The sequence below is a fragment of the Malassezia sympodialis genome, genomic scaffold, assembly GCF_000349305.1.
Source record: "Malassezia sympodialis ATCC 42132 genomic scaffold, msy_sf_27, whole genome shotgun sequence".
NCBI classification, from domain to species: domain Eukaryota; kingdom Fungi; phylum Basidiomycota; class Malasseziomycetes; order Malasseziales; family Malasseziaceae; genus Malassezia; species Malassezia sympodialis.
The window spans coordinates 1-22,414 of NW_017387825.1; the positions used below are offsets into that span (position 1 = coordinate 1).

The 22,414-nt window shown below is 70.5% G+C and overlaps 10 protein-coding genes and 1 pseudogene across 11 annotated transcripts; 6 read left to right on the top strand and 5 right to left on the bottom strand.

The window, feature by feature from the left end:
• Nucleotides 1–69: 69 nt before the first annotated feature.
• MSY001_3408 lies at nucleotides 70–798 on the bottom strand (annotated as a pseudogene). Its single transcript has one exon. A coding segment is annotated over exon 1 (729 nt).
• Nucleotides 799–903: 105 nt separating this feature from the next.
• On the top strand, nucleotides 904–2,775 carry MSY001_3409 (uncharacterized protein; the record flags this gene model as incomplete). Its single annotated transcript, XM_018885309.1, is given in 2 exon segments — nucleotides 904–930; nucleotides 943–2,775. 2 exon segments carry the CDS (start codon nucleotides 904–906, stop codon nucleotides 2,773–2,775), a joined length of 1,860 nt encoding a protein of 619 aa, XP_018741882.1.
• A 64-nt stretch (nucleotides 2,776–2,839) lies between these two features.
• Nucleotides 2,840–6,710, bottom strand: MSY001_3410 (uncharacterized protein; the record flags this gene model as incomplete). The annotated part of the gene is made up of 2 exons (XM_018885310.1): nucleotides 2,840–2,871; nucleotides 2,906–6,710. The coding sequence occupies 2 exons, from the start codon at nucleotides 6,708–6,710 to the stop codon at nucleotides 2,840–2,842; spliced, it is 3,837 nt and encodes a 1,278-aa protein (XP_018741883.1).
• Nucleotides 6,711–6,916: 206 nt separating this feature from the next.
• Nucleotides 6,917–9,587, top strand: MSY001_3411 (uncharacterized protein; the record flags this gene model as incomplete). Its single annotated transcript, XM_018885311.1, is given in 2 exon segments — nucleotides 6,917–9,040; nucleotides 9,054–9,587. The coding sequence occupies 2 exon segments, from the start codon at nucleotides 6,917–6,919 to the stop codon at nucleotides 9,585–9,587; spliced, it is 2,658 nt and encodes an 885-aa protein (XP_018741884.1).
• Nucleotides 9,565–11,238, bottom strand: GPI16 (Subunit of the glycosylphosphatidylinositol transamidase complex-like protein; the record flags this gene model as incomplete). The annotated part of the gene is made up of 1 exon (XM_018885312.1): nucleotides 9,565–11,238. One exon carries the CDS (start codon nucleotides 11,236–11,238, stop codon nucleotides 9,565–9,567), a length of 1,674 nt encoding a protein of 557 aa, XP_018741885.1.
• Nucleotides 11,239–11,275: 37 nt separating this feature from the next.
• ROT1 (ER chaperone involved in protein N-and O-glycosylation-like protein) lies at nucleotides 11,276–12,969 on the bottom strand (the record flags this gene model as incomplete). The annotated part of the gene is made up of 3 exons (XM_018885313.1): nucleotides 11,276–11,931; nucleotides 12,103–12,748; nucleotides 12,859–12,969. The coding sequence occupies 3 exons, from the start codon at nucleotides 12,967–12,969 to the stop codon at nucleotides 11,276–11,278; spliced, it is 1,413 nt and encodes a 470-aa protein (XP_018741886.1).
• Nucleotides 12,970–13,135: 166 nt separating this feature from the next.
• Nucleotides 13,136–16,854, top strand: MSY001_3414 (uncharacterized protein; the record flags this gene model as incomplete). The annotated part of the gene is made up of 2 exons (XM_018885314.1): nucleotides 13,136–13,153; nucleotides 13,180–16,854. The coding sequence occupies 2 exons, from the start codon at nucleotides 13,136–13,138 to the stop codon at nucleotides 16,852–16,854; spliced, it is 3,693 nt and encodes a 1,230-aa protein (XP_018741887.1).
• A 412-nt stretch (nucleotides 16,855–17,266) lies between these two features.
• On the top strand, nucleotides 17,267–18,757 carry MSY001_3415 (uncharacterized protein; the record flags this gene model as incomplete). The annotated part of the gene is made up of 1 exon (XM_018885315.1): nucleotides 17,267–18,757. The coding sequence occupies one exon, from the start codon at nucleotides 17,267–17,269 to the stop codon at nucleotides 18,755–18,757; it is 1,491 nt and encodes a 496-aa protein (XP_018741888.1).
• Nucleotides 18,758–18,765: 8 nt separating this feature from the next.
• Nucleotides 18,766–19,263, bottom strand: MSY001_3416 (uncharacterized protein; the record flags this gene model as incomplete). The annotated part of the gene is made up of 1 exon (XM_018885316.1): nucleotides 18,766–19,263. The coding sequence occupies one exon, from the start codon at nucleotides 19,261–19,263 to the stop codon at nucleotides 18,766–18,768; it is 498 nt and encodes a 165-aa protein (XP_018741889.1).
• A 116-nt stretch (nucleotides 19,264–19,379) lies between these two features.
• Nucleotides 19,380–21,044, top strand: MSY001_3417 (uncharacterized protein; the record flags this gene model as incomplete). The annotated part of the gene is made up of 1 exon (XM_018885317.1): nucleotides 19,380–21,044. One exon carries the CDS (start codon nucleotides 19,380–19,382, stop codon nucleotides 21,042–21,044), a length of 1,665 nt encoding a protein of 554 aa, XP_018741890.1.
• Nucleotides 21,045–21,079: 35 nt separating this feature from the next.
• MSY001_3418 (uncharacterized protein) lies at nucleotides 21,080–22,376 on the top strand (the record flags this gene model as incomplete). Its single annotated transcript, XM_018885318.1, has 2 exons — nucleotides 21,080–22,219; nucleotides 22,314–22,376. The coding sequence occupies 2 exons, from the start codon at nucleotides 21,080–21,082 to the stop codon at nucleotides 22,374–22,376; spliced, it is 1,203 nt and encodes a 400-aa protein (XP_018741891.1).
• Between the last annotated feature and the right edge of the window lie 38 nt (nucleotides 22,377–22,414).

Below are 22,414 nucleotides of genomic sequence, written 5' to 3' on the forward strand. Positions count from 1 at the left end.
CTGCGCGCCGCGGCGCTTCTTGGGGCCGGCCGCGGCCGCGGCCTGCGTCGGGAAGCGCGCGTCGTGCGGCACGTCCCAGAGCGCGATCGTGCCGTCCCAGCCCGCGCTCAGCAGCGCGACGCGGTCGCCCTGCGGCGCGACGTCGAGCGACGAGACAGGCGCGCCGTGGTGCGGCAGGAGGGCGGCCGTGCCCACCGGCACGCTCTTCGACGGCGCGTCCGGGCAGCGCCACACGGCCACCGTGCCGTCCATGCTGCCCGTCGCCACCGCGTCGCCGCGCGGCGTGAGCCACCGGGCGCACGTCAGCGACACGTGCTCGCCGTACGCGGGGAGGTACGCGGTCGGCTCGGCGGCGAGGTGGGCCGCGTCGTACACGCGCACGAGGCCGTCGTACGAGGCGGTGAGCAGCGAGTCGCCGCACGCGGCATCGACCGAGGCGACCCAGTCGTCCTGGCGTGCGGCGTCGCGGAAGGCCGGCGGCAGCGTGCTGCGGATGTACTCGAGCTCGAGCGTCGTCTCGGCGCTGCCCGCGTTCGCCGCGAGGTACTCCTCCAGACTCGTGCGCAGCAGCTCGCCGTTCACGATAAAGTCGAACGGCACCGGCGCCGGGGCCTCGCCCGTGGCGGCGGTGGCCAGCACCTTGTTGACGAGCGTCGACAGCTGCGAGCGGCGCCACGTCACAGGCACCATGTACGGCACATACGGAATCGAGCAGCCCGGCAGGGAGGTGCGCAGGCGGATCGGCACCGTCGCCGGCCCTGCGGCCGGCGCGCCTAGCGCCGCGTCGCCGTCCTGCATCGTAGGGGGCAGCGCAAAAAAAACACGTGGCGACCAGGGCAGGGCCGTGCACGTGAGGCGGGGGGGGGCGGCGCCAGCGCCGCCCCGCCGTGGTTCCGTCGCGGCATGTCGACTCGGTGGGTGTCTCGACTCGTGCGTTCAGAGGCGGCGCTGCCGCGGCTACGAGTCGGTGCCTATGTGCGCCCCGTGGCGCTGTGTGTGGGCCCGGCCGTCGCGCCGCGCAGTGCGGCTGCGTGGCGTCCGCTGACGACGACGCGCGCCGTCGCGCAGCCGTCGTCCGGGAAGAAGGGCGGCGACGTGGCGCCGAGTGACGGGCCCAAGCCGTCGATGCCTGTGCGTGTCTGGAACAAGGTGAAGGAGGAGGTGCTGCACTACTGGCACGGCACGAAGCTGCTCGGCAAGGAGCTCGCGATCTCGACGCGGCTGCTGCGCCGCATGATCCTCGGGTACACGCTGACGCGCCGTGAGCACCGGCAGCTGCGCCGCACGATGGGCGATCTGCTGCGCCTGATCCCGTTTATCCCGTTCGTGATTATCCCGGCGGCCGAGCTGCTGCTCCCGGTGGCGCTGAAGCTCTTCCCGAACATGCTGCCGAGCACGTTCGAGAGCAAGTTTACCGTGGAGGAGAAGCGGCGGCGCCTGCTGAAGCTGCGCCTTGAGATGGCCAAGTTCCTGCAGGAGTCGATCAAGGCCGGCGGCCTGCAGGTGTCCGACTCGGTGAAGGACTCGGACGCGTTCCAGGAGTTCTTCCACAAGGTGCGCATCGGGCAGCACCCGACGAAGGAGGATGTGATCCGGGTGGCGAAGCTGTTTGACGACGACCTGACGCTCGACAACCTGACGCGCCCGCAGCTGGTGTCGATCTGCCGGTACATGCAGATGACCGCGTTCGGCACGGACAACTACCTGCGCTTCCAGGTGCGGCATGCGCTGAACCGCATCCGGCAGGACGACCTGGTGATCCGCGACGAGGGCACGGACGCGATGTCGTACGTCGAGCTGCTCGTCGCGTGCCAGAGCCGCGGCGTGTGGACGCACAACCGCTCGCGTGAGCAGCTCAAGGAGGGTCTCGACGTGTGGATCAACCTGCACGTCAAGGAGCGCATCAGCGGCACGCTGCTGATCCTCAGCCGCGCGTTCTACTTTGTCGGCGAGCCGGAGGACGCGAACGCGACGTACCAGGACATGCAGATCAAGGGCCTCGAGCTGACGATGAGCTCGCTGCCCGACAAGCTGCTGAACGAGGCCGAGCTGCACTTTAGCAAGGACGCCGCGACGAACAAGCAGCGTCTCGAGGTGCTCCAGGAGCAGGAGGAGCTCATCGAGGACGAGGCCGAGCAGGAGGAGGAGGTGCAGGCGGCGCGCGATGCCGAGCGCTCGCGCAAGGACGCCGAGACGGTCGAGGCGACGCGCATCCTGCCGACGGCGGCCAAGACGCGCGTAGACGATGCGCGCATGACCGAGGAGCAGCTGAGCGAGCTCGGCGAGGCGCTCGCAATCCTCAGCGCCAAGTCGTCCGTGCTGCGCGAGCGCCAGGAGCTCTCGGAGCTGATGAGCGAGCTGCCGCCCGACGACGCGGGCGCCGACGACGGCTCGCCCAAGGCAAAGAGCCTGTACCGCCGCGTGCGCTCGATGCTCCAGCGCATCGACAAGCAGCTCGAGGAGTTTGACAAGGACGTCGGCGGCCGCATGCACCTGATCGAGGCGAGCCCGACCGGGAAGATCAGCGTCGACGACCTCGAGCAGGCGCTGCGCCTGATCCGCCACCGCCCCGACGAGGAGATGCTCCAGAAGCTCGTCGACAAGCTCGACGTCGACCTCGACGGCCTCGTGCCCCTCAACGACGTGCTCGAGCTGGCCGGCATGGACAGCACGCTCGAGGCCAGCTACGGCGGCGAGGTCAAGGACATCCAGCACGAGAGCTCCAAGCTGCTCTCCTCAAAGAAGCCTCGCAAGAGCGACATTGTAGAAGAGTAAGTAGGCTACATGCGCTTGCCGGTGATCGCCAGCTTCGAGGCCTGCTTCGCCTTCTTCTTCCCGGTCACAGACGACAGCGGCACATACGCGTACGGGCTCATGCCGCCCTTCTGCACGTCGCCCTGCGCACGGCGCGCCTTGAACTCGGCACCGATCGCCTGCTTGCTGCGCTTCGGCCGGCGGCGCGCTTCGCTCGGCGCGGGCGCCTCGTCGTCGTCGTCCTCGCGCTCGCTCGCGCGCGTCCGCTTCGTGTTCTTGTTGAACTTCACCGCGCCGCCGCGGCCCACCGTATAGCCGTCCACACCCCGCGACTTGGCCAGGTACGCGTCGCCCGCCTGCGCGTCCACGTCGTCGGCCGGCGCCGCCGCCTCCGCCGCCGCCTCGTCGCCGGGGATGCGCAGACGCCCCGCCTCGTCCGTCTCAAACGTCCGCGCCTCCTCGCCCGGCTGCCGCCGCGCCGCGCGCGCGCGCGGACGCACCGTCGTCGCCTGCTCGCCCAGCAGGTCCACCGGCATGTCGTCGTCTTCCACGAGGTACGTGTCGTCCTCGCGGTGGCGCTGGCGCGCGCGCCGCGGGCGCGCCGCCGGCTCGTCGTCCGGCTCGTCGTCCGACTCGGACGCACTGCCGTACAGCGCCTCCTCGAACGCGTCGGTGCCGAGATCACGCGGCTTGGCCGCCTCGGTCGCCGCCTCGTCGGCCTCCTGCGCGCGGCGGCGCCGCGCGCGCTCCTTGCGCTTGCGGATATGCGTGATCAGCCGCTGGTGCTCCTCGCCGACGTGCGCGCGCACCGCCGCCTCGCCATACCGGCGCAAGAGGCGCTCGAGCATGTGGCGCACACGCCCCTTGAAGTGGTTCTTGTGCACGTTCTGCACCTGCATCAGCGCGGGCACGAGCGTCGGCAGCGCCGCCTCGACCGACGCCGGCGGCAGCACGACGAGCGCGACCTTGCAGAAGCCCAGCGCGCCCTTGATGATCTCGCGGTTCGTGCTCTCGAGGAACACGAGCATCGTCGCCAGCAGCTCCGACACCGTCTCGGCCGGCAGCACCGCGGCAAACTCGTACAGCAGACGCGCGAGCGCCGCGATCGTCGCGCCCATCATGTGCGGGCTCGCGCCGGCCAGGCCCGCGACGACCATCATCACGAACTCGTTCGCAGACGCCTCGACGACGCCGTCCGCGACGCCCGCCTGCGCCCGGTCGATCGTACCGCCCGCCTGCAGGCGGTGGCCCATCTGCACGAGCAGCTCGTACGCCGCGCCGCGCGCGCCCTGGTTCGCCTCCTTCGTCCCCAGCACCGCCTCGGGCACCAGCGCGCTGAGCACACCGAGCTCGGCCGGCGGCACATGCGCCACGAGCGCCTCGAGCAGCTGCAGCCGGTCGCGCACCGCGCCCGGCTGCACGTCGAGCGCGGCCCACGCCCGCAGGAGCGCCGACACGCCATAGTGCGCGCGCAGCGCCGGCGCCTCGCTGCCCCGCAGGAGGCGGCCGAGCACGCGGTACGCCTTCTTCTGCAGGCCGCCGTCGGCCTTGGGCAGCACGCTCGACGCCAGATCAAAGAGCGCGCGCGCCTCGGCGCCACGCACGTACGGCACGAGCGCCACGCACAGGTCCAGCATCGTGTGCGGCACCGGCGGCACGTACCGCGGACTGTTCGCCTCGGGCTGCCCAGGCGCAGGCGCCGACGGCACGTACGTCTGCAGCGACTGCTCGAGCATCGCACGCACCTGGCCAAACGCCGCGGCGACGCTCGGCGCATCGAGGATCGCCAGATACACGCCCATGCACTCCATCACCGGGCCGCGCGCCTGCGACGGCAGCTCGGCCAGCAGCTGGAAGAGCGCGGCGAGCAGCGGCGCGGCCAGCTGCCGCAGGTGCGCGAGGAAGCGCTGCCCGTCCGCCTGGTCCACGCCGACCTCGCGCCGCAGCTGCGCAGGCGGCGCATGCGAGGCGATCAGCGACTCGGTGCGCTGCACCAGCAGCGCGAGACCCTGCAGCACCGCCGGGCGCAGCGCGCGCTGCGTGCGCAGCACCTGCACGAGCAGCTCGAGCACCGCCGGCGTCAGCGCCACGTCCACGTCGCGCGCCAGGTCGCAGTAGCCCGGGAAGCACGCCCAGATCTGCTCGATCAGCGCCTCCATCACCTTGGCTTCCACCGGGCGCGCCGCGCTGCCGTCCGACGGCTGCTCCGCCTGCACGCGCAGCTCGAAGAGCGCCTCACTCAGCGGCACAAACTCGTCCACAAAGTGCGCGAGCTCCGTGTTCGTCGTGTGCGCGCGCAGCAGCGGCAGCAGCCACGCACGGCCTCGTCCATGCGTCGCAGGGCGGCCCCCGTCGAGCAGCTGCAGCGGCAGGCGCGCGAGCACCGCGCGCGGCCCGCACGCGGCGATCGCCGCGCCCAGCACAGCATCCGCCTCCGCGCGCGCGTCAAAGTGCCGCTGCGTGCGCAGCGCGGCGACCTGCTCGACCGTGTCGAGGAGCAGCGGCACGGCCGGCGGCGCCGCGCCGGCCTCGAGCGGCACGCGCAGCCGCGTCACGAGGCTCGCGAGCACCTGCAGCACGTCCCCGCGCGCCTGTGTGTACGTGAGCGCATGCGCGCCGAGCGCGTCGCGCAGAGACGCGATCAGCGTCGAGAGCGGCGCCGACGCCCCGTCCAGCGCCGCGGCCACGGCCGCGTCCGTGACGCAGTAGCGCGCGAGGCCCTGGAGCAGCGAGCGCGCGGCCAGGCGCACGTCCGCCGACGCACGCGCCGCGTCCGAGTGCGCCGACAGGCCGACGTGCAGCACGTCCGCCCACAGCGCGGGCGTCGCGGCCCACGCGGCCGCCGGATCGGCCGCCGAGTAGGCGACCATGCACGACTCGAGCACGCGCAGGTACGCGGGGAGCGTCTGCACGTCGGTGTGCGCGGGCACATGCGCCGGCTCGCGCAGGGCCTGAATCGTCTGGCGCACGAGGGTAGCGTCGCGCCGCGGCGCCTCGTCGATGGCGTCGAGCGCGCTCCTCTGCACGGGCGCGCGGAAGAGCGCGGCGAAGACGTCGTACACGGCGAGCGTCAGGAACGGGTTCGACAGCGCGGGCAGCGCGAGCAGCGCGGGCACGAGCGGCGCCGTGGCGTCCACGGGCACGAAGGGGACGAGCATCTGCAGGAGCGCCGACACCCAGATGCCCGTGCTCGCTGCGCCGTCGGCGGCGCTCTGCTGGCGCTCGAGCGCGGCGCGCTTGGCATTCTTCGCCTGCCCGCTCTTCTTGTCGTAGTCGATGCGTGTCTTGGTCGAGGCCACGCCGCGCGCGGCCGCGACGCGCTCGAGCGTCTGCGCCGCCCAGCGCATCGTGCGCGCGGCGTACGGGTGGTTGTGCTTCCATGCGGGGAGGCCCAGCACATGCGCGACGAGCTCGTGCGCGCGGCGGCGCACCTTCGGGCGCGCGTCGATGCACAGCGCCAGCACGAGGTCCCACACCGTCGTCCACGTGCGCTCGCGCTCGAGCGTCGTGCGGTCGTGCGGCGGCACATGCTCGAGGAGCGCCTCGACGACGCCGAGCGCCGCGCGGATGCGCGCGTTCATGTGCTCGCTGGCGCCGTGCGGCTCGGCGAGTGGCGCAGCGACGGCGCTCAGCAGTGCCACGCTCTTGGCACGCACGACGCCCGGCGCGACGTGCGGCAGCACGGTTGCGAGCAGGTACACGGCGGATGCGTGCACATCCGGTGTGACCGACTCGGCGCCGAGCAGGCTCTCGAGTGCGAGGAGGTAGGCGGTCGGTCCGCCCGCCTCCTCGGTGGCGTCGGCGGCCGCGCGCTCCGCGAGTGTCGCCTCGATCGCGGCGAGCAGCTGCGCAGGCGCGCGCTGGTTCTCCAGCTTGGATGTCGTGTGGTGGCGGATGCGCGCGAGGGCCTGCTCGAGGCCCGCACGGCGCTCCGCAACGCTGGCTGCCTCCGCCATCGCCGTGCCAAGTCGCGTGCCGCGGCCGCCCGAAAAAAAAGTTCGTCCCCACGTGACACGCCTGGGCGCCGAGGCGCCCTGGGCCAGGGCGCGGCGAGTGGCGCCACTGGGGCCGAGCGTCGTTGTGTGTTACGTCTGCGATGCGCGCGACGTGGGCCGCGCGTGCGGCGACGCCGGCGCCGACGGAGCCATTGACGGTGTACGCGATGTCGTATTTGGATGCGCACGAGCTGAGTGCGCCGTCGGAGCGCTACGTGTACATCCTGTGGATCCTCTTTGCGTGCTTTGTGGTGCTCCTGGGCGTCGAGCACCTCGTCGGCGTGACGCAGCGCACGTGGATCGGCGCGCTGTGGACCAAGTGGTCGACGATGCACTATGTGCCGCCCGCCGGGCGCACCGGCAACAGCACGCTGCGCGCGGTGCAGCAGCGCCTGTACCGCATCACGATGGTGTCGCTGCGTGCGAACCATGTCATGATGCTTCTGCTCCTGTTCATCCCGCTGCTCCTGCTGACGCTGATCGGTGCGGACTACATTGACCCGAAGGCCGGGCTGTTCTCGAACACGTACTTCCCGAGCCAGGCCGAGGTGCAGGCCGCGCACGCCGCGCTCGCGCGCCGCCTCGTGCAGTGGGGCCGCGGCGACTACCCCCGCATCATGACGAACAAGGCAACATACACGCTGCCGTACCACACGTTCTGGACGATGGGCAGCCGCTTCGGCGACTTTTGCAACGCGCTCACGCCCATGGTCATCCTCTTTGCGCTGAAGCAGGCGCCGATCGCGCTCCTCTCGCTGCCCGTGTTTGGGCGCTATGCGTCCAACTCGCTCGCATTCCTGCACCGCTGGGGCGGGCGCCTGCTCTGGCTGTACGCGTCGCTGCACACGGTCCTGTGGGCGGTCCAGGTCCACCGCGACACCGCGGCCAAGCCGGACCTGTGGACCCACCTGCTCGCCGTGCCCCGCTTCCGCTGGGCCATCACCGCGTACATCTTCCTCACCCTTCTCGTTGTGCTCTCGCTCGAGCCGATCCGCCGCACCCACTACGAGTTCTTCTACATCACGCACCTCGTGTGCGCGATCGGGTTCATGGTCGGCACGTGGGCGCACCACCCCCAGCTCGGCGGCTGGATGCTCGCGGGCTTTGTCGTGTGGGGCGCCGAGCGCGCGTGGCGCCTCGTGCGCGTCATCTACTTCAACTACAGCGAGCGCCCGCCGGAGCTCAAGCGCAGCATGGCCGAGTACCAGCAGGTGACGCACGCCAATGCATCGGCCTTCTCGCTGACGAGCAAGAGCGAGCAGGACCTCTCGAGCATGCTCGAGTCCGCGGACATGTCGCGCACGACGACGCCGCAGACGATGCCGGCGGGCGCCGTGGTGCCGATCCCGTTCCGCCCCGTCGTCTCCGACGCGCTGCGGGGCCAGCTGTTCCCCGGCTTTGCGTTTGTGCAGCCGCTGTCCGGCCAGATGATGCGGCTCGTGCTGCGCACGAGCCGCCCGATGCCGTGGCGCCCGGGCCAGTGGCTGTTCCTGCAGCTGCCGAGCCTCAGCTGGGTACAGACGCATCCCTTCACGATCGCAGGCTCGTACGTGCGCGACGCGCAGCACGGCTACGTGCCCGCCGACGTGGATGCGCCGGACGCCGTCGACAACGACCAGCTGATCGTGCTGCTCATCCGCGCGCGCGCCGGCCTCACCCACCGCCTGTGGCTCGACGTGCAGCGCCGCTGCGAGGCGCAGGCGGCCCTGGCCGCGTCGCAGCCCGGCGGCGCGCCGTCCATGTTCCCGCTCCTGCACGGCGGCGCCGTCGCGAGCCAGGTGCAGGGCGTGTACATGCGCGCCATCGTCGACGGCCCGTTCGGCGACGCGGCGCGCATCGACTGGGGCGCGCACGCCACGGTGCTCCTCGTGTGCGGTGGCTCCGGCGTCTCGCTCGGCCTCTCGATCCTCGACTACCTCTGCCGCAAGATCGCGCGGGCCCTGCGTGGCGAGCGGGTGCGCGGCCTCTACCAGCGGCCGTTCCTCACGCGCCGCGTGCGCTTCGTGTGGGTGATGCGCGAGTACGCGCACCTGCAGTGGGCCGCGAGCGCGCTGCGTCTGTGCCTGGAGATCCTGCCGCCCGCGAATCTGCGCATCGAGATCTACGTGACGCGGGGGCACAACCGCTCTGCGTCGAACGTGCATGACGGGGGCTTGCCGCCCGCACAAAGCGGCGAGCGGACGCTCGCGTCGATGGGCCTCGACGCGAACGATCTCGTGCAGTTCGGGCCGGACGAGGACGGGCCGCTCACGCTCGTTGACCAGACGATGAACGAGATGNGGCGACGACTCGTTCACGGCGCAGCACGCGAACGAGCAGGCCGACGAGGACCTCGCACGGCAGATGCTGAGCGTGCCCGACGCGACGCCGTCCGCCGCCACGCCGGGCCCCGACGCGAGCCCCACGTCGGTGTACAACGAGTACTTTACCCTACCCACCGATCCGCCTGATACCTACCCGATGGTGCCGATGGCACCGGCGGATCGGGTGCCGACCCCGGCGGCGGCGCCGGGCGAGGCGCCCGCGGTGCCCGCGGCGCCCGAGGCGCCGGAAAAGTCCGAGGCGCCCGTGCCGACCTATGCGAACCTGGACGTACACGAACTGCAAGACTTTGATATCCTCTCCGAGATGACGCGGGCCGGCTACCCCCCGCTCGACGAGATTGTCGGCACGGAGATGGGCCAGGCGCAAGGCCGCACGATCGCGGTGGGCTGCGGCCCCGCCGGTCTCCTGGCGCTCCTGCGCAACGTCGTGTCGCGCCACGTGCATGTGCGCCGCGCCTGGCACGGCGATGCGAGTGCGCATGCGAACCTGTTCACCGAGTCGTATGCGACGTAGGGCGCTCGTCGCCCTGCCGGTAGACATCGCGGTACCGGCGGACGAGGAGGTTGAGGAGGCTCCCGAAGAACAGCGCCACAAACGTCGAGTAGAACAGAATGACATTGTAGGGCATCGAAAAGTCCGGGACGGCCATGTCCAGGAGGCTCGGCTCCGTGTACATGCGCGACGCCTGCACGCGGTGCACGTCGAGCCCGCGGTGCACGTCGGCCCACGGGCGCGCGCCGTGGAGCGGGAGGAACAGCGCGGGCGGCAGGTCGATCCCGCGGTGCGAGTCGGGCATGTGCTCGTTGTAGTGCAGCATGTGCTTCTCCAGCGTGTACGTGAGCGTGAGCGTGCTCAGCGCAGGCACACGCAGCACAAGCTCCAGCGAGCCGCTGCGCCGGCGCACCTCCGCCGGCACATACGATGCGTTCTCTAGGAACGGCAGATCCACGTCGTCCCTGTACCGCACGAGGTCGTCGCGCTCGTCGTACTCGTGCAGCTGCACCTGCGTGCGCAGCGTGTGCAGCAGCGGGCGCACCATCCGCGGCACATGCTCGTAGTAGACGACGCTCACCGTCTCGCCCGGCAGCGTGTTGCGCAGAATCACGCGCACCGTGTTGCGCTCCTGGCCGTACCCCAGCACCTGGCGCGCCGCATGCAGCGGCGGCACCCGCGCGAGCGACCGGGAGGCGGGCGCCACGAGCTCGACGTTGAGCGCGTCGCCGTAGTCGGCGAGCGAGCGCGTGTCGTACAGGTACGTGGCCTGCGGCGCCGTGTACGCTGCGAGCGCGCCGGTGCGCGGCAGTGGCTCGTCGTCGTCGTCGTCGTCGTCGGCCACGGCAGGCGCCACGGGCGGCAGCGGCGGCGTGCCGCTCAGCACGCGGATGTGGCTCGTCGACGCGGCCGGGCACGTCGTCGTGAGCGCCGTGCCGAACAGGTCGCGCAGAGTCCATGCCGTATCGTTCACCGACGGCGGGCGCGCCACCATCTGCACGCGCAGCTGCACGGTCCATCCGCCCTGCGCCTGCGTCGCACGCAGCCCGATGCTGTGGAACTCGGCCCCGAGGAGCGCATGCGGCCTCAGGAGGCTCGCGAGGCCCGCGCCGCCCTTGCACGGGAGCAGCTTGAGCAGGGGCGACAGGTTCTCTGTGCACACGCTCTCCGACGGCAGGTAGCTGTGCAGGACGGGCTGTGGCCCAAAGTACGGCCACTGCGGCTGGACGGTCGTCGCCTCGTCGACGGCGTCGAGCGACGCACACGAGAGACTCGCGAGCGCCGACATGAGCATGCGCCAGCGCGGCCACACGTCCGTGTCGTTGGACATGGCGGCCCACACCTCGGCGCCGCTCGCCACGGCCTCGTCGCCGGCGTCGTCGGCGGCCGGCGAGCCCCACTCGCTGTACAGCCAGCGCCCCTTGGCGAGCGAGAGGTGCATGTCCTGCACGCCCAGCGAGGCCACGGGCTGCAGGAGCGCGCGCGGCATCTTGCCGAAGTGGTGCACCGAGCCACGGTCGGACGCGAGCGTGAACGCAAACGCGGCGTGGACACGGCCTCCCACGAGGGGGCTCAGCGTCAGCGCCTCGTCAAACGACTCGAGCGCGGCGCGCGCAGGGGCCGCAGCGAGCGCAAGGCACGCCGCGGCGCACACGGCCACGCTGCATCGCATGGCGGCACGGAGAGGGTGGTGGGTATATACTCAATTATTACATCAGACCGACCATGAATTTGTGCAGGCCCTCGGTGGGGTACATCTCGGGCGGCCGGAACGCCAGGTACATGGGCGGCTTCGGCGTGCCGTCGAACTCGTACAGCTGCAGCTTGTACGAGGGCTGGTCGTAGTGGATGTACTTCGAGATGTAGAAGCTTTGCATCATCTCCTGCTGCGCATAGTACTGGACCTTGTCGTTGCCGTCGCCACACGAGTCCGACAGCTGCTGCCGCCCATCCGCTCGAAACGGATCGAGCACGAGCGACGCGTTGGGGTAGATGGTAAAGTTGCCGTGCTGCCAGAGCAGCTGGGCCTTGAAGCACCGCGGGTTCGACGTGTCCGGGCGCATGTACTGGTAGACCGCCTGCTCCCAGTATCCCGTCGTGTCAGACGTCATCGTGAAGCTGTACGCCTGCCCTGCATTTTTGGGAATGTTAAAGGTGTTGTTCACGAGGTTGAAGAACGACTGGCCGGTCACCACGGCGCCGGTGCCCGACGACCATGTGCCGTTGAGCGACGTATCAGCAATGATCTTCGCTGCCATGCAGCACGGCACAAAGAGCGCGAGCGCACATGCCACCGCCCAGGCGGCCGTCACGAGCGAGCGAGCCTGTCTCGCACGATGCATCTGGTCTGGAGGGAGCGCTGTCCCTGCGCGCAGGCATAAACACAGGGGAGCCAATCAGAAAAGAACGTCACGCCCCAGGCCAAGGACGTCCGTGTCGCACTCGAACCACACGTCACGTGTGGCCCCCCGCCCCCCCTCGGCGGCCGCCTCGGCGGCGCCACGCACCGTGATGCCAAGAACCGGCGCGCGCGCACGGCGGCGTGCGTGCGGGGCAAGGGTAGGGCGCGTGGCACGGCGCTGATGCAGTAGGCCCTGCACCTGCGTGCCCATGCGCGAGGGGCGCGCGGCACGCACGGGCGCGGGACCGTCCGCCTCCGGCGCGCGCACGTCCTGCGGCGCCGCAGGCTCAGGCGCCGTCCAGTGCGGCCGCGGGTGCCATCCAGCCACGCGAACGTGCACAGGTGCCCGCACCAGCACGCGCAGGCGCGTGGGCGCCGACAAAGTCGACATGGGCAGCGCCTCCATCAGGCCGCGCGTCACCTTGCGCTCCAGCAGCGCCGCCGCCTTGCGCCGCCGCGCCCTGCACTCGTCCGTGTCATCGATCCCATTCGCGCACGCGTCCCAGCCGCCCTCGAGGCGCACCATAGCGGTCCACTGGGGAAAGAGGAGCGAGGACCCGAGCACGACCGCCACAGACAGATCAGACAGCGACACCGCACACAAAAGTGCATGCAGACGCTCTGTCACGAGCGCCAACGCACGCACGACATGCGCGGCACGCAGCCACGGCGCGTGGCCCCGCGGCAACCGCGGCGGGTCCGGCGCCGTGTCCACGCCCACGCACGTAGCAGGCCCGTCGAGGCCCTCCGCCTCCATGATCCCGCACACCTCGCCCTCTAGCTGCGCGACCGGTCTGCGTGAGTGTGGCTCACGTACCTGGGGACCTGCCCCTGCGCCCAGAGCACGTGCCGCAGGAGCGCGCCCAGCAGGAGGACGCGGAGCCGACGCACATGCCCTCCGGGCTGCGTAGGCACCGCGCCCCACTCGTGCGCATGCTGCGCCTCAAAGAATGTGTGTACATCGATCTCCAGCGGCCCTGCGCCGACGTCGTGCAGGGCCATGGGGCGCGCGGCGCGGACGCCGGCGCGGCGCGCGCACTCGCGTGTCGTATCACGTGATATAGTCCGCCAGCGCAGCCGTGTCGGGGGCCGGCCGTGACCCGCGACGGCGTCCAGGTGCACGGCGCAAGTCTGTATAGACGGAACGCTGCCTGAGGTGTCTGCCAAAATGCAGATGCTCACCAAGGTGTGTGCGTGTATGGCTAACGGCAGTTTGAGTCCAAGTCGAACCGGGTGAAGGGCATTGCCTTTCACCAGAAGCTGCCGCTGCTGGCGGCCTCGCTGCACAATGGCTCGATCCAGCTGTGGAACTACCAGACGGGCACGATCTATGAGCGACTCGAGGACCACGAGGGGCCTGTGCGTGGTGTGTCGTTCCACCCGACGCAGCCGCTGCTTGTGAGTGGCGGTGACGACTACAAGGTGAAGGTGTGGAACCACAAGACGGGCAAGATCCTGTTCACGCTGCACGGCCACCTGGACTACGTGCGCACCGTCTTCTTCCACCACGAGCACCCGTGGATCATCAGTGCGTCAGACGACCAGACGATCCGTATCTGGAACTGGCAGAGCCGCACGTGTATCGCGGTGCTGACGGGCCACAACCACTATGTGATGTGTGCGCAGTTCCACCCGCACGAGGACCTGATCGTGTCCGCGTCGATGGACCAGACGGTGCGCGTGTGGGACTACACGACGCTGAAGCAGAAGTCGACGACCGCGCAGCCGATGAGCTTCGACGAGCAGATGGCGCGCGTGAACAGCGCGCAGATGGACCTGTTTGCGAATATGGATGTTGTGGTCAAGTACGTGCTCGAGGGCCACGAGCGCGGCGTGAACTGGGTGTCGTTCCACCCCGCGCTCCCGCTCATCGTGTCGGCGAGCGACGACCGCCAGATCAAGCTGTGGCGCATGTCCGACACCAAGGCGTGGGAGGTCGACACGTGCCGCGGGCACTACAACAACGTGTCGGCCGCGCTGTTCCACCCCCACGCGGAGCTGATCCTCTCCGTATCGGAGGACAAGACCATCCGTGTGTGGGACATGGGCAAGCGCACGGCCGTGCAGACGTTCCGGCGCGAGCACGACCGGTTCTGGGTGCTCACGGCGCACCCCCACCTGAATCTGTTTGCGGCGGGCCACGACAGCGGCCTGATCGTGTTCAAGCTCGAGCGCGAGCGCCCGCCGTTCGCGCTGCACAACAAGACGCTGTACTATGTGCGCAACAAGCAGGTGCGCGCGCTCGACTACGGCACGGGCAAGGACCATGCGATGCTGAGCATTCGGCGCCTGGGCAACCAGTACGTGCAGCCGCGGTCGCTGAGCTTCAACCCGGCCGAGCGCAGCGTGATCGTCACCTCGCTCAACGGGGACGCCGGCGTGTACGACCTGGCGCCACTGCCGCACACGCCGCCGACGGAGCTGGGCGAGAGTGGGACGGTGGGCAAGCGCGGGCAGGGCACGACGGCGCTGTTCATTGCGCGCAACCGCCTGGCGGTGCTGCAGAAAGCCACGCAGACGGTCGAGATCCGCGACCTGTCGAACCAGGTGGTCAAGACGGTGGAGCTGCCGCACGCCACGAACGACATCTTCTATGGCGGCCCGTCGCACCTTGTGCTGAGCACGGGGGCGAGTGTCCTGCTGTTTGACATGCAGCAGCAGGCGGTCGTGGCGGAGCTCGCGAGCCCCGCCGTCAAGTACGTGGTCTGGAGCCCCGACGCGCAGCGTGTCGCGCTGCTGAGCAAGCACACGATCACGCTCACCGACAAGCAGTTCAGCGAGTCGCACATGATCCACGAGACGATCCGGATCAAGAGCGCGGCGTGGGACGCCAACGGTGTGCTGCTGTACAGCACGCTGAACCACATCAAGTATGCGCTGCCGCAGGGCGACACGGGCATCATCAAGACGCTGGAGCAGCCCGTGTACCTCACGTACATCCAGGGCTCGACGGTGTACTGCCTGGACCGCCAGGCGTGCCCCCGCACGATCACGATTGACCCGACCGAGTGCCAGTTCAAGCTGGCGCTGCTCCACAAGCGCTACGACGAGGTGCTGCACATCATCCGCGCGTCGCGCCTCGTGGGCCAGTCGATCATTGCGTACCTGCAGAAGAAGGGCTTCCCCGAGATTGCGCTGCACTTTGTGCAGGACAAGACGACGCGCTTCGACCTCGCGGTCGAGTGCGGCAACCTGGAGGTCGCGCTGGAGACGGCCGAGGCGATCAATGTGCCCGAGATTTGGAAGCGCCTCGGCGAGGCGGCGCTCAAGCTGGGCGCGCACCACATGGTCGAGCGCGCGTACCAGAAGACGAAGGACTTTGACCAGCTGAGCCTGCTGTACCTGATCACCGGCAGCCGCGACAAGCTCGGCAAGATGACCGCGATCGCGGAGCGCCGCGGCAACATGCAGAGCCTGTACCACAATGCGGTGCTGCACGGCGACGCCGGTGCGCAGGTGCAGGTGCTGCGCGGCGCCGGCCTCGGCGCGCTCGCGTACCTGACGGCGCAGCGGGCCGGCGACGCCGCGCTGGCCGAGGCGATCGCGGCCGAGGCGGGCCTCGACCCCGCCGAGGCGCAGGCCGCGCTCGGCGCGCCTGCGCCGACCGCGCGTGGGCCGCCGCCGGTCGTCTTCCCGACGTACCAGCACGACTGGCCGCTCACAGAGGCGAAGGAGAACTACTTTGACCAGGCGCTGCGGGCCAACACGAGTGACGGCGTCATCTTCGAGGACAACGCGATTGAGGCGCCCGCGGACGACGACGACTGGCTCGAGGGCGACGAGGCGCTCGTCGACGCGTCGGCGGCGGCGCCCGCCCTCGATCTGAACGAGGCCGAAGAGGCATGGGACCTGGACGAGTCGGCCATGGCGCCGGCCGAGGAGGAGCTCGGCCAGCACATGGCGCCGCTCACCGATGTGGCGTCGCTCGAGGGCCTCGCGCCGGGCAGTGCCGAGGACGAGCACTGGCTGCGCAACTCGCCGGTGGCCGCCGACCTCGCTGCGGCCGGCGCGTTCGACATGGCGCTGCAGCTGCTGCAGCGCCAGGCCGGCATCGTCCACTTTGCGCCGCTGCAGCCGTGGCTGTGGCGCGCGTACGTCGCGGCACGCGCTGTGGTGCCCGGCGCGCCCGGCGCGCCGCCGCTGCTCGTGCACCTGCGGCGCAACAACGAGGCGTCGGAGGGCGACCTCGGCAAGGTGCTCCCTGCCAGTACGCTCTCGCTCGCGCACCTCGAGTCGCACGTGCTGCCGGACGCGTACCGCGCCGTGTCGGCGAACAAGCTGCCCGAGGCCGAGTCGCTCTTCCGCTCGCTCCTGCACCAGCTCGTGCTTACGCCGGCCGCGGACGAGGCGGAGGCGGCGCGCCTCGCGGAGCTGATGGCCGAGTGCCGCGAGTACCTGATCGGTGTGTCGATCGAGCGCGAGCGCCGCGAGCTCGCCGCGTCGGAGGCACCGCCCGTCGCGCGGATCCTGGAGCTCGCCGCGCTGTTCACGCACGTGCAAATGCAGCCGCAGCACCAGATGCTCGCGCTGCGGATTGCCATGATGGAGGCGCGCCGCGTCGGGAACCTCGCGATGGCCGGGCACTTTGCGCGCCGCCTCGCCGATCTGCAGCCGCCGGCGAAGGTGCTGCAGGTGGCGCAGCAGATCATTGCGCTCTCGGACCGCCAGCCGCGCGACGCGGTGCCTGTGCCGGCGTACTCGGTGCACGAGCCGATCTACGTGGTGTGTGCGGGCAGCCACACGCTGCTACCGGCGGGCGGCGCGAACGCCATCGAGGACCCACTGACGGGCGCCAAGTACCTGCCCGAGTTCCGCGGCTCGGTGTGCCGCGTAAGCGAGATCAGCGAGGTCGGGCGCCCCGCGACGGGGCTGCGTAGTCTCGCGTAGTCTACGAATCTATAGAGCGCTGGCGTCAGTGCCTGCACGGAGCCGTACGTGGTCAGACACGCCTTTTACTTGGCACATCATGGGCACAGCGCGCAGCGCACCGCAGCGCCGTGCCTCGGGGGCGCGAGCGCCCTGTGGATCGTCCCGCCACTCTCGGCACGGAACCTACCTGTGTGGACACTAGGTCATCCCCGGATCATGGGGGCGGGAAGCGCGCCCTCCTGGCGATGGTTTTACAGTCCAAGTTGCTCTGCCCGCCGCACCGGCCCCCGGAGCGGGCGCCCCGGGGCCACGGCCTCACGGCCGCCAGCGCAGCGGGTGAAGAGACCAGCGCCGCGGCCGCGCGGCCGAATGGGCTCGTGATCACGTGCTACTACATCGCGTCGCCGGCGGCCGCCGCTTCTTCGCCGCCATGGCGTCTGCGAATCATGCGCTGTCGCGCTTGCTGCGCCACACGCGCCTGAGCACGTTCGATCCGGCGGTGCGCCAGGTGTACCAGACCCCCAAAGCGCACGCGGTGCGTGGCGACTGGGGCCTGAAACGCCCACTGCCGTCGTCGTGGCAGACGAGCGCGGACGCCCGCGCGCAGGTGCCGTACCCCGGTGCGCTGCGGTTCGCTACCGTCGAGTCCCTGGACAATGCACAGGGCCTGACCGAGTGGTCCGAGGCGGAGCGCGAGCCGCTCTTCCGCGTGCGCTGGCACGAGGCGGGCGCGCGCCTCGCGGACCGCGCGCGCCGCGACGTGCTCGGCGTGAGTGTGCTGGGCGACGACGACGTGAACCACGCGCTTGGCCCCCGGCCCCGCATCGCGTACGATCCCGCGACGTGCGCCGATGCGCAAAAGCTCCCCACGAACGTCGTGTGGGGCGCACACCACGAGCGCTTCCAGGACCGGCCGGACGCGCTGCCCAACTACCATGCGATGGACGAGCGCACGTTCCAGCGCTTCCTCGCGCAGCTGCGCCGCCAGCGCGGCAAGTTCCGCGCGGCGCTGCAGGCACGTCGCGAGCAGGCGACGGTCGCCGCGCAGATGGACGAGCTCGCCCAGGCCGCGGCGCAGCGCCCGGTGAGCGAGGCCGAGTGGCAGAGCGCGCAGGCGCCGCGCGAGGTGCCGGCCGTCGACATGTGGACCGAGGCGCGCCTCCCGCCCGCGCCGCGGAACGCCGCCGACTTCCTCGAGGCGCGCGCGCACGCGCGCTTCGAGGCGCCGCAGAGCCATGCGCTGACGGCGCCCGCGCATGCGGCGCCCGCGCACCCGCTGCGGGGCCTGCAGTATGCGCAGCCCGACAGCGTGTACACGTACCTGCTCAACGAGCCGGTGCGCGGCCGCGCGCTGCACCGCGTCGAGGACGCGCGGCGCCAGCGCTACTTTATGGGCTCGGACGCGGCGCTCGCCGTGGCGCTCGGCGGCCACATTGGCCACCTGCCGCTGCAGCACCGCCACGGGCTCGACATGGTCGACTACACGCGCGTGCAGCCGCAGCGCGGCGAGTCGTACTTCCGTGTGCTGCACGCATGGCTCGACATGGCGCCGACCGTGGCGAACGCGCGGCGTGCGCCGCCGCGCCCCGACGTGGACCCCGCGCTGGGCTCGGTGCGCATGCAGGTCATGGCGCTGCGCCGCCCTGGCGGACGTGGCGAGTATGCGCCGCCGCCGCTGCCTGGCACGCCGCGCTGGATCGATGAGCCGCCGGCGGCAGACGTGAGTCGCGCGCTGCGCGCGACGAGCCCCGAGGCGGGCTCGCTGTTCGGGTCACTGGCGCGCCACTCGCGCGCGGCGCCCGGCGCGCGCGCGAGCCCCAAGCGGCAGCGCCTGCAGAAGCGGCAGCGCGACCTGCCCGGCTCGGTGCAGCGGGACATCCAGATGCTGAACAACATCAAGAACCTCTTGTCGCCTCCGTAGCTATGGGATTACGCGTCCTGGTTCTTGATGACCATTTCGACGGCGGCCCGGCCCCAGTCGAGGCCGTGGTTGTGCCCGGGCTTGCCGTTGCGGCCGATGCCCGCGCGCTCGAGGGCCTGGTCCTCGGTGAGCGTGCTGAGCACGCCGAGAATGACCGGCTTCTTCGAGTCGAGGCTCACGCGCATGAGGCCCTGGAAGCAGTTCTCGCAGATGTACTCGAAGTGCATCGTCGAGCCCTTGATGACGCAGCCGATCGCAATGACCGCGCTCACGTTGTACTTTTCAATCATGCGCATCGTCGCAAAGGGCAGCTCCCAGCTGCCCGGCACCGACTCGATCATCACCTGGTGCGGCTGCACGCCGACGTCGGAGAGCGACTGGAGCGTGCCAGAGACGAGCGCCTCGATGACCTCTTGGTTCCAGCGCGCGTGCACAATGCCAATGCGCATCCCCGGGGGAGCGCGGAGCTGCTTGTCCGCCGAAGGAGGCCCCTTGATCGAGCTCATGGCGTGTCGGAGCAGTGTCCGAGGCGCGGCGCCAGGTCTCGGACGGCCGCCGGCCGGCTGAGTCAGCGGCTGTCGCCGGCCGTCGGCCGCCGACGGCGCTCAGGCCTGCCACGACGATGGTCCTCGTGTCCCGCGTCGCCCGCGCCTCGCTGCTGTCTTCGACGCGCGTGCACGCCCCGTCCGTGTCGCAACGTGCCTTTCTGCTGGCCCGCCACATGTCCACCCCCGCTGCGCCGGTCTCCCGGCTGCACGAGGCGGACTCGCCGGTGCAGCTGCTCTCCGAGGGCACGATGCGCATTGTGCAGCTGAACCGCGAAAAGGCGCTCAATGCCATCGACGAGAACATGATTGAGCTGATACACGACGCGTTCGACGAGATCGAGCCGTCGCCCAACGCGGCGACGGTCCTGTTCCGCGGCAAGGGCCGCTCGATGTGTGCGGGCGGCGATATCCGCTCGATCGTCGAGGCGGCGGCCAAGTCCGATCCGAAGGAGCGCATCGCGTCCGCGCGCTTCTTCCAGGGCGAGATCATGCAGAACTACCGCGTGCACACGATGCGCAAGGACACCACCAAGCTGGGGCACCCCAAGACCTACATCGGCCTGTGGGACGGTATCGTCATGGGCGGTGGCGTCGGTATGACCGTGCACGGCCCCGTGCGCATCGCGACGGACCGCACGCTGTGGGCCATGCCCGAGACGGCCATCGGCTACTTCCCCGACGTCGGCCTGCTCTACACGTTCTCGCGCCTCGACGGCGCGGTCGGCACGTACCTCGCCCTCACGGGCCAGCGGCTCGGCGGCGCCGACACTTACCTGACGGGCCTCGCGACGCACTATGTGCGCTCGAGCTCCGTGGAGGAGATGCTGCGCCGCATCAGCTCGATGCCGATGGCGTCCGCCGTGCACGAGGAGGCCGTCCTCGAGGCCATCGAGGAGTACGCGTCGGATCCCTTCGAGGACGACCCGAGCCTGCTGCGCACCTCCGCGTTCCTGGGCGACCGCCGCATCGCGATGGACGTGGCGTTCAGCCGCCCGACCGTCGAGCAGATCATGGTCGCGCTCGACGACCTCGCGCAGCGCCACACGGATGCGCCTGTCGCGCAGGAGCTGCAGGCGCGCGGCGCGGCGCTCACCGACGAGATCGCACAGTGGGCCGCCGACACGGCCAGCACCCTGCGTGAGCGCTCGCCCCGCGCGCTCAAAGTCACGCTCCGCGGCCTGCAGCGCGCGCGCGACCAGACGCTCACGGAGAACATGCACATGACCATACAGCTTTCGACGTCGTTCTGCGACTTGTCGATCGGCCGCGACTTTTACACGGGCGTCAACTTTGTGCTGGGCAAGGACCCCAAGACCGGCAAGCGCCGCACAGGCACGCCGCCGTGGGACCCGGCGCGCCTCGAGGACGTGACGGACGAGTACCTCGACACGTTCTTCTTCGGCGACTACCGCAAGGCGCGCGAGGCGGGCCTGCAGCTCGAGCTCCTCAAGCTCGAGAACGTGCCACACACCGGCAAGAGCCGCGAGGCACGGAGGGCGCGCGATGCCGAGGTGCGCGGCGTGGGGCCGCTCCGCTGGCACCCGCAGCACAACCCCCATGCGCTCCCAAGCGAGGCGGAGCTCGCGGCCCTGTACGAGGGCAGCCACCCCGCCTCCGGCAGCTACGTGCTCGAGCCGGACGAGCTGCTCGACGTGATTTCCCGCCACAAGCACCACAAGCCGGGCGTGCGCGTCAAGGTCCAGGACTGGCTCGACCGCCGCGCCCGCGCGGCTCCATAGCGTGTAGCACGTGATCATGGCCCTTGACTCGCGGCATGCTCCTTCGCCGCGCGATGCGCCTCGGCGTGCCGCGCGCGCTCGGCGTGCGCGCGCTCTCGGTGCCGGCCATGCCGCCGACGCTCGCGGCGCTGCGCCGCGACGCCGAGCGCGTGCTGGACGAGGGGCGCGAGCTCACACAGCCGCCCGTCACCGCGCACGGCTGGGTCGTCTCGGCCCGGCGGCAGAAGACCCGCACGTTCCTCGAGGTGGACGACGGCACTCTCGGCGGCGACGCCACCCTGCAAGTCGTGCTGAGTGGCGACGTGCGCGACGTTACGCCAGGGCAGGCAGTGTGCCTGCATGGCGCCATGAAGCCTGGGCGCGGCCAGCGGCGCAGCCAGCGCGTCGAGCTGCATGCAGACAGCGTCGACGTGCTTGCCGACTGCGACCTCGCGACGTACCCCCTCGCCAATGTGATGCAGCGGCACGCGCAGCCGCACGACTCGGCCATCGTGGATATTGTGCGCCGCGAATCGCACCTCAAGGCACGGACGCCGCGCTTCGCGGCCATAGCCCGGACGCGCGCGCGCATGGAGCTCGCGATCGCTACGTGGTTCGGGGAGAACGACTTCTGCAAGGTCGCCCCGCCGATCATTACCGCGTCGGACTGTGAGGGCGGCGGCGAAATCTTCCGCGTCGTCGCCGACGCCGACGTGCGCCAGCGCGACGGCCTGGCGGCCTTCTGGTCCGGCCACGACGCGTACCTCACAGTGTCGACGCAGCTGCACCTCGAGGCGTTCGCACTCGGCCTCTCGCGCGTGTGGACGCTGTGCCCCGTCTTCCGCGCCGAGGGCTCCGCGACGAACCGGCACCTCGCCGAATTTTGGATGTGCGAGGCAGAGTTCTGCTGGCTCCCGCCGGGCGCCGCCGGGCTGCATCGCGTGCTGGACTGTACAGAGCACATGCTGAAGCGCGCCTTGCACGCCGCCTGGGACGGCGAGCGCGCGCACGACGACATGGCGTTCCTCGGCGCCGAGGCCCACGCTGCATGGCTCACGCAGCCGTGGCCGCGCATATCGTACACCGAGGCAGTGCGTCTCCTGCGCGAGCGCCATGCGGCGCCCCCTGCGTGGGGCGACTCGCTGCGCTCCGAGCATGAGCGCTGGCTCGCGGATCACTTTGCGTCGCCCGTCTTTGTGACTGACTATCCGTCCGAAGGCAAGCCGTTCTACATGCGCGAGAACTGTGCCAGGACGACACTGACGCCCGACCTGCACCCCACGCGCGCAGGCGCCACGGAGGCCACCGTGGCGTGCTTCGACCTACTCGCCCCCGGCGTCGGTGAGCTGGTAGGCGGCAGCGTGCGTGAGGAGCGCCTCGACATGCTGCGG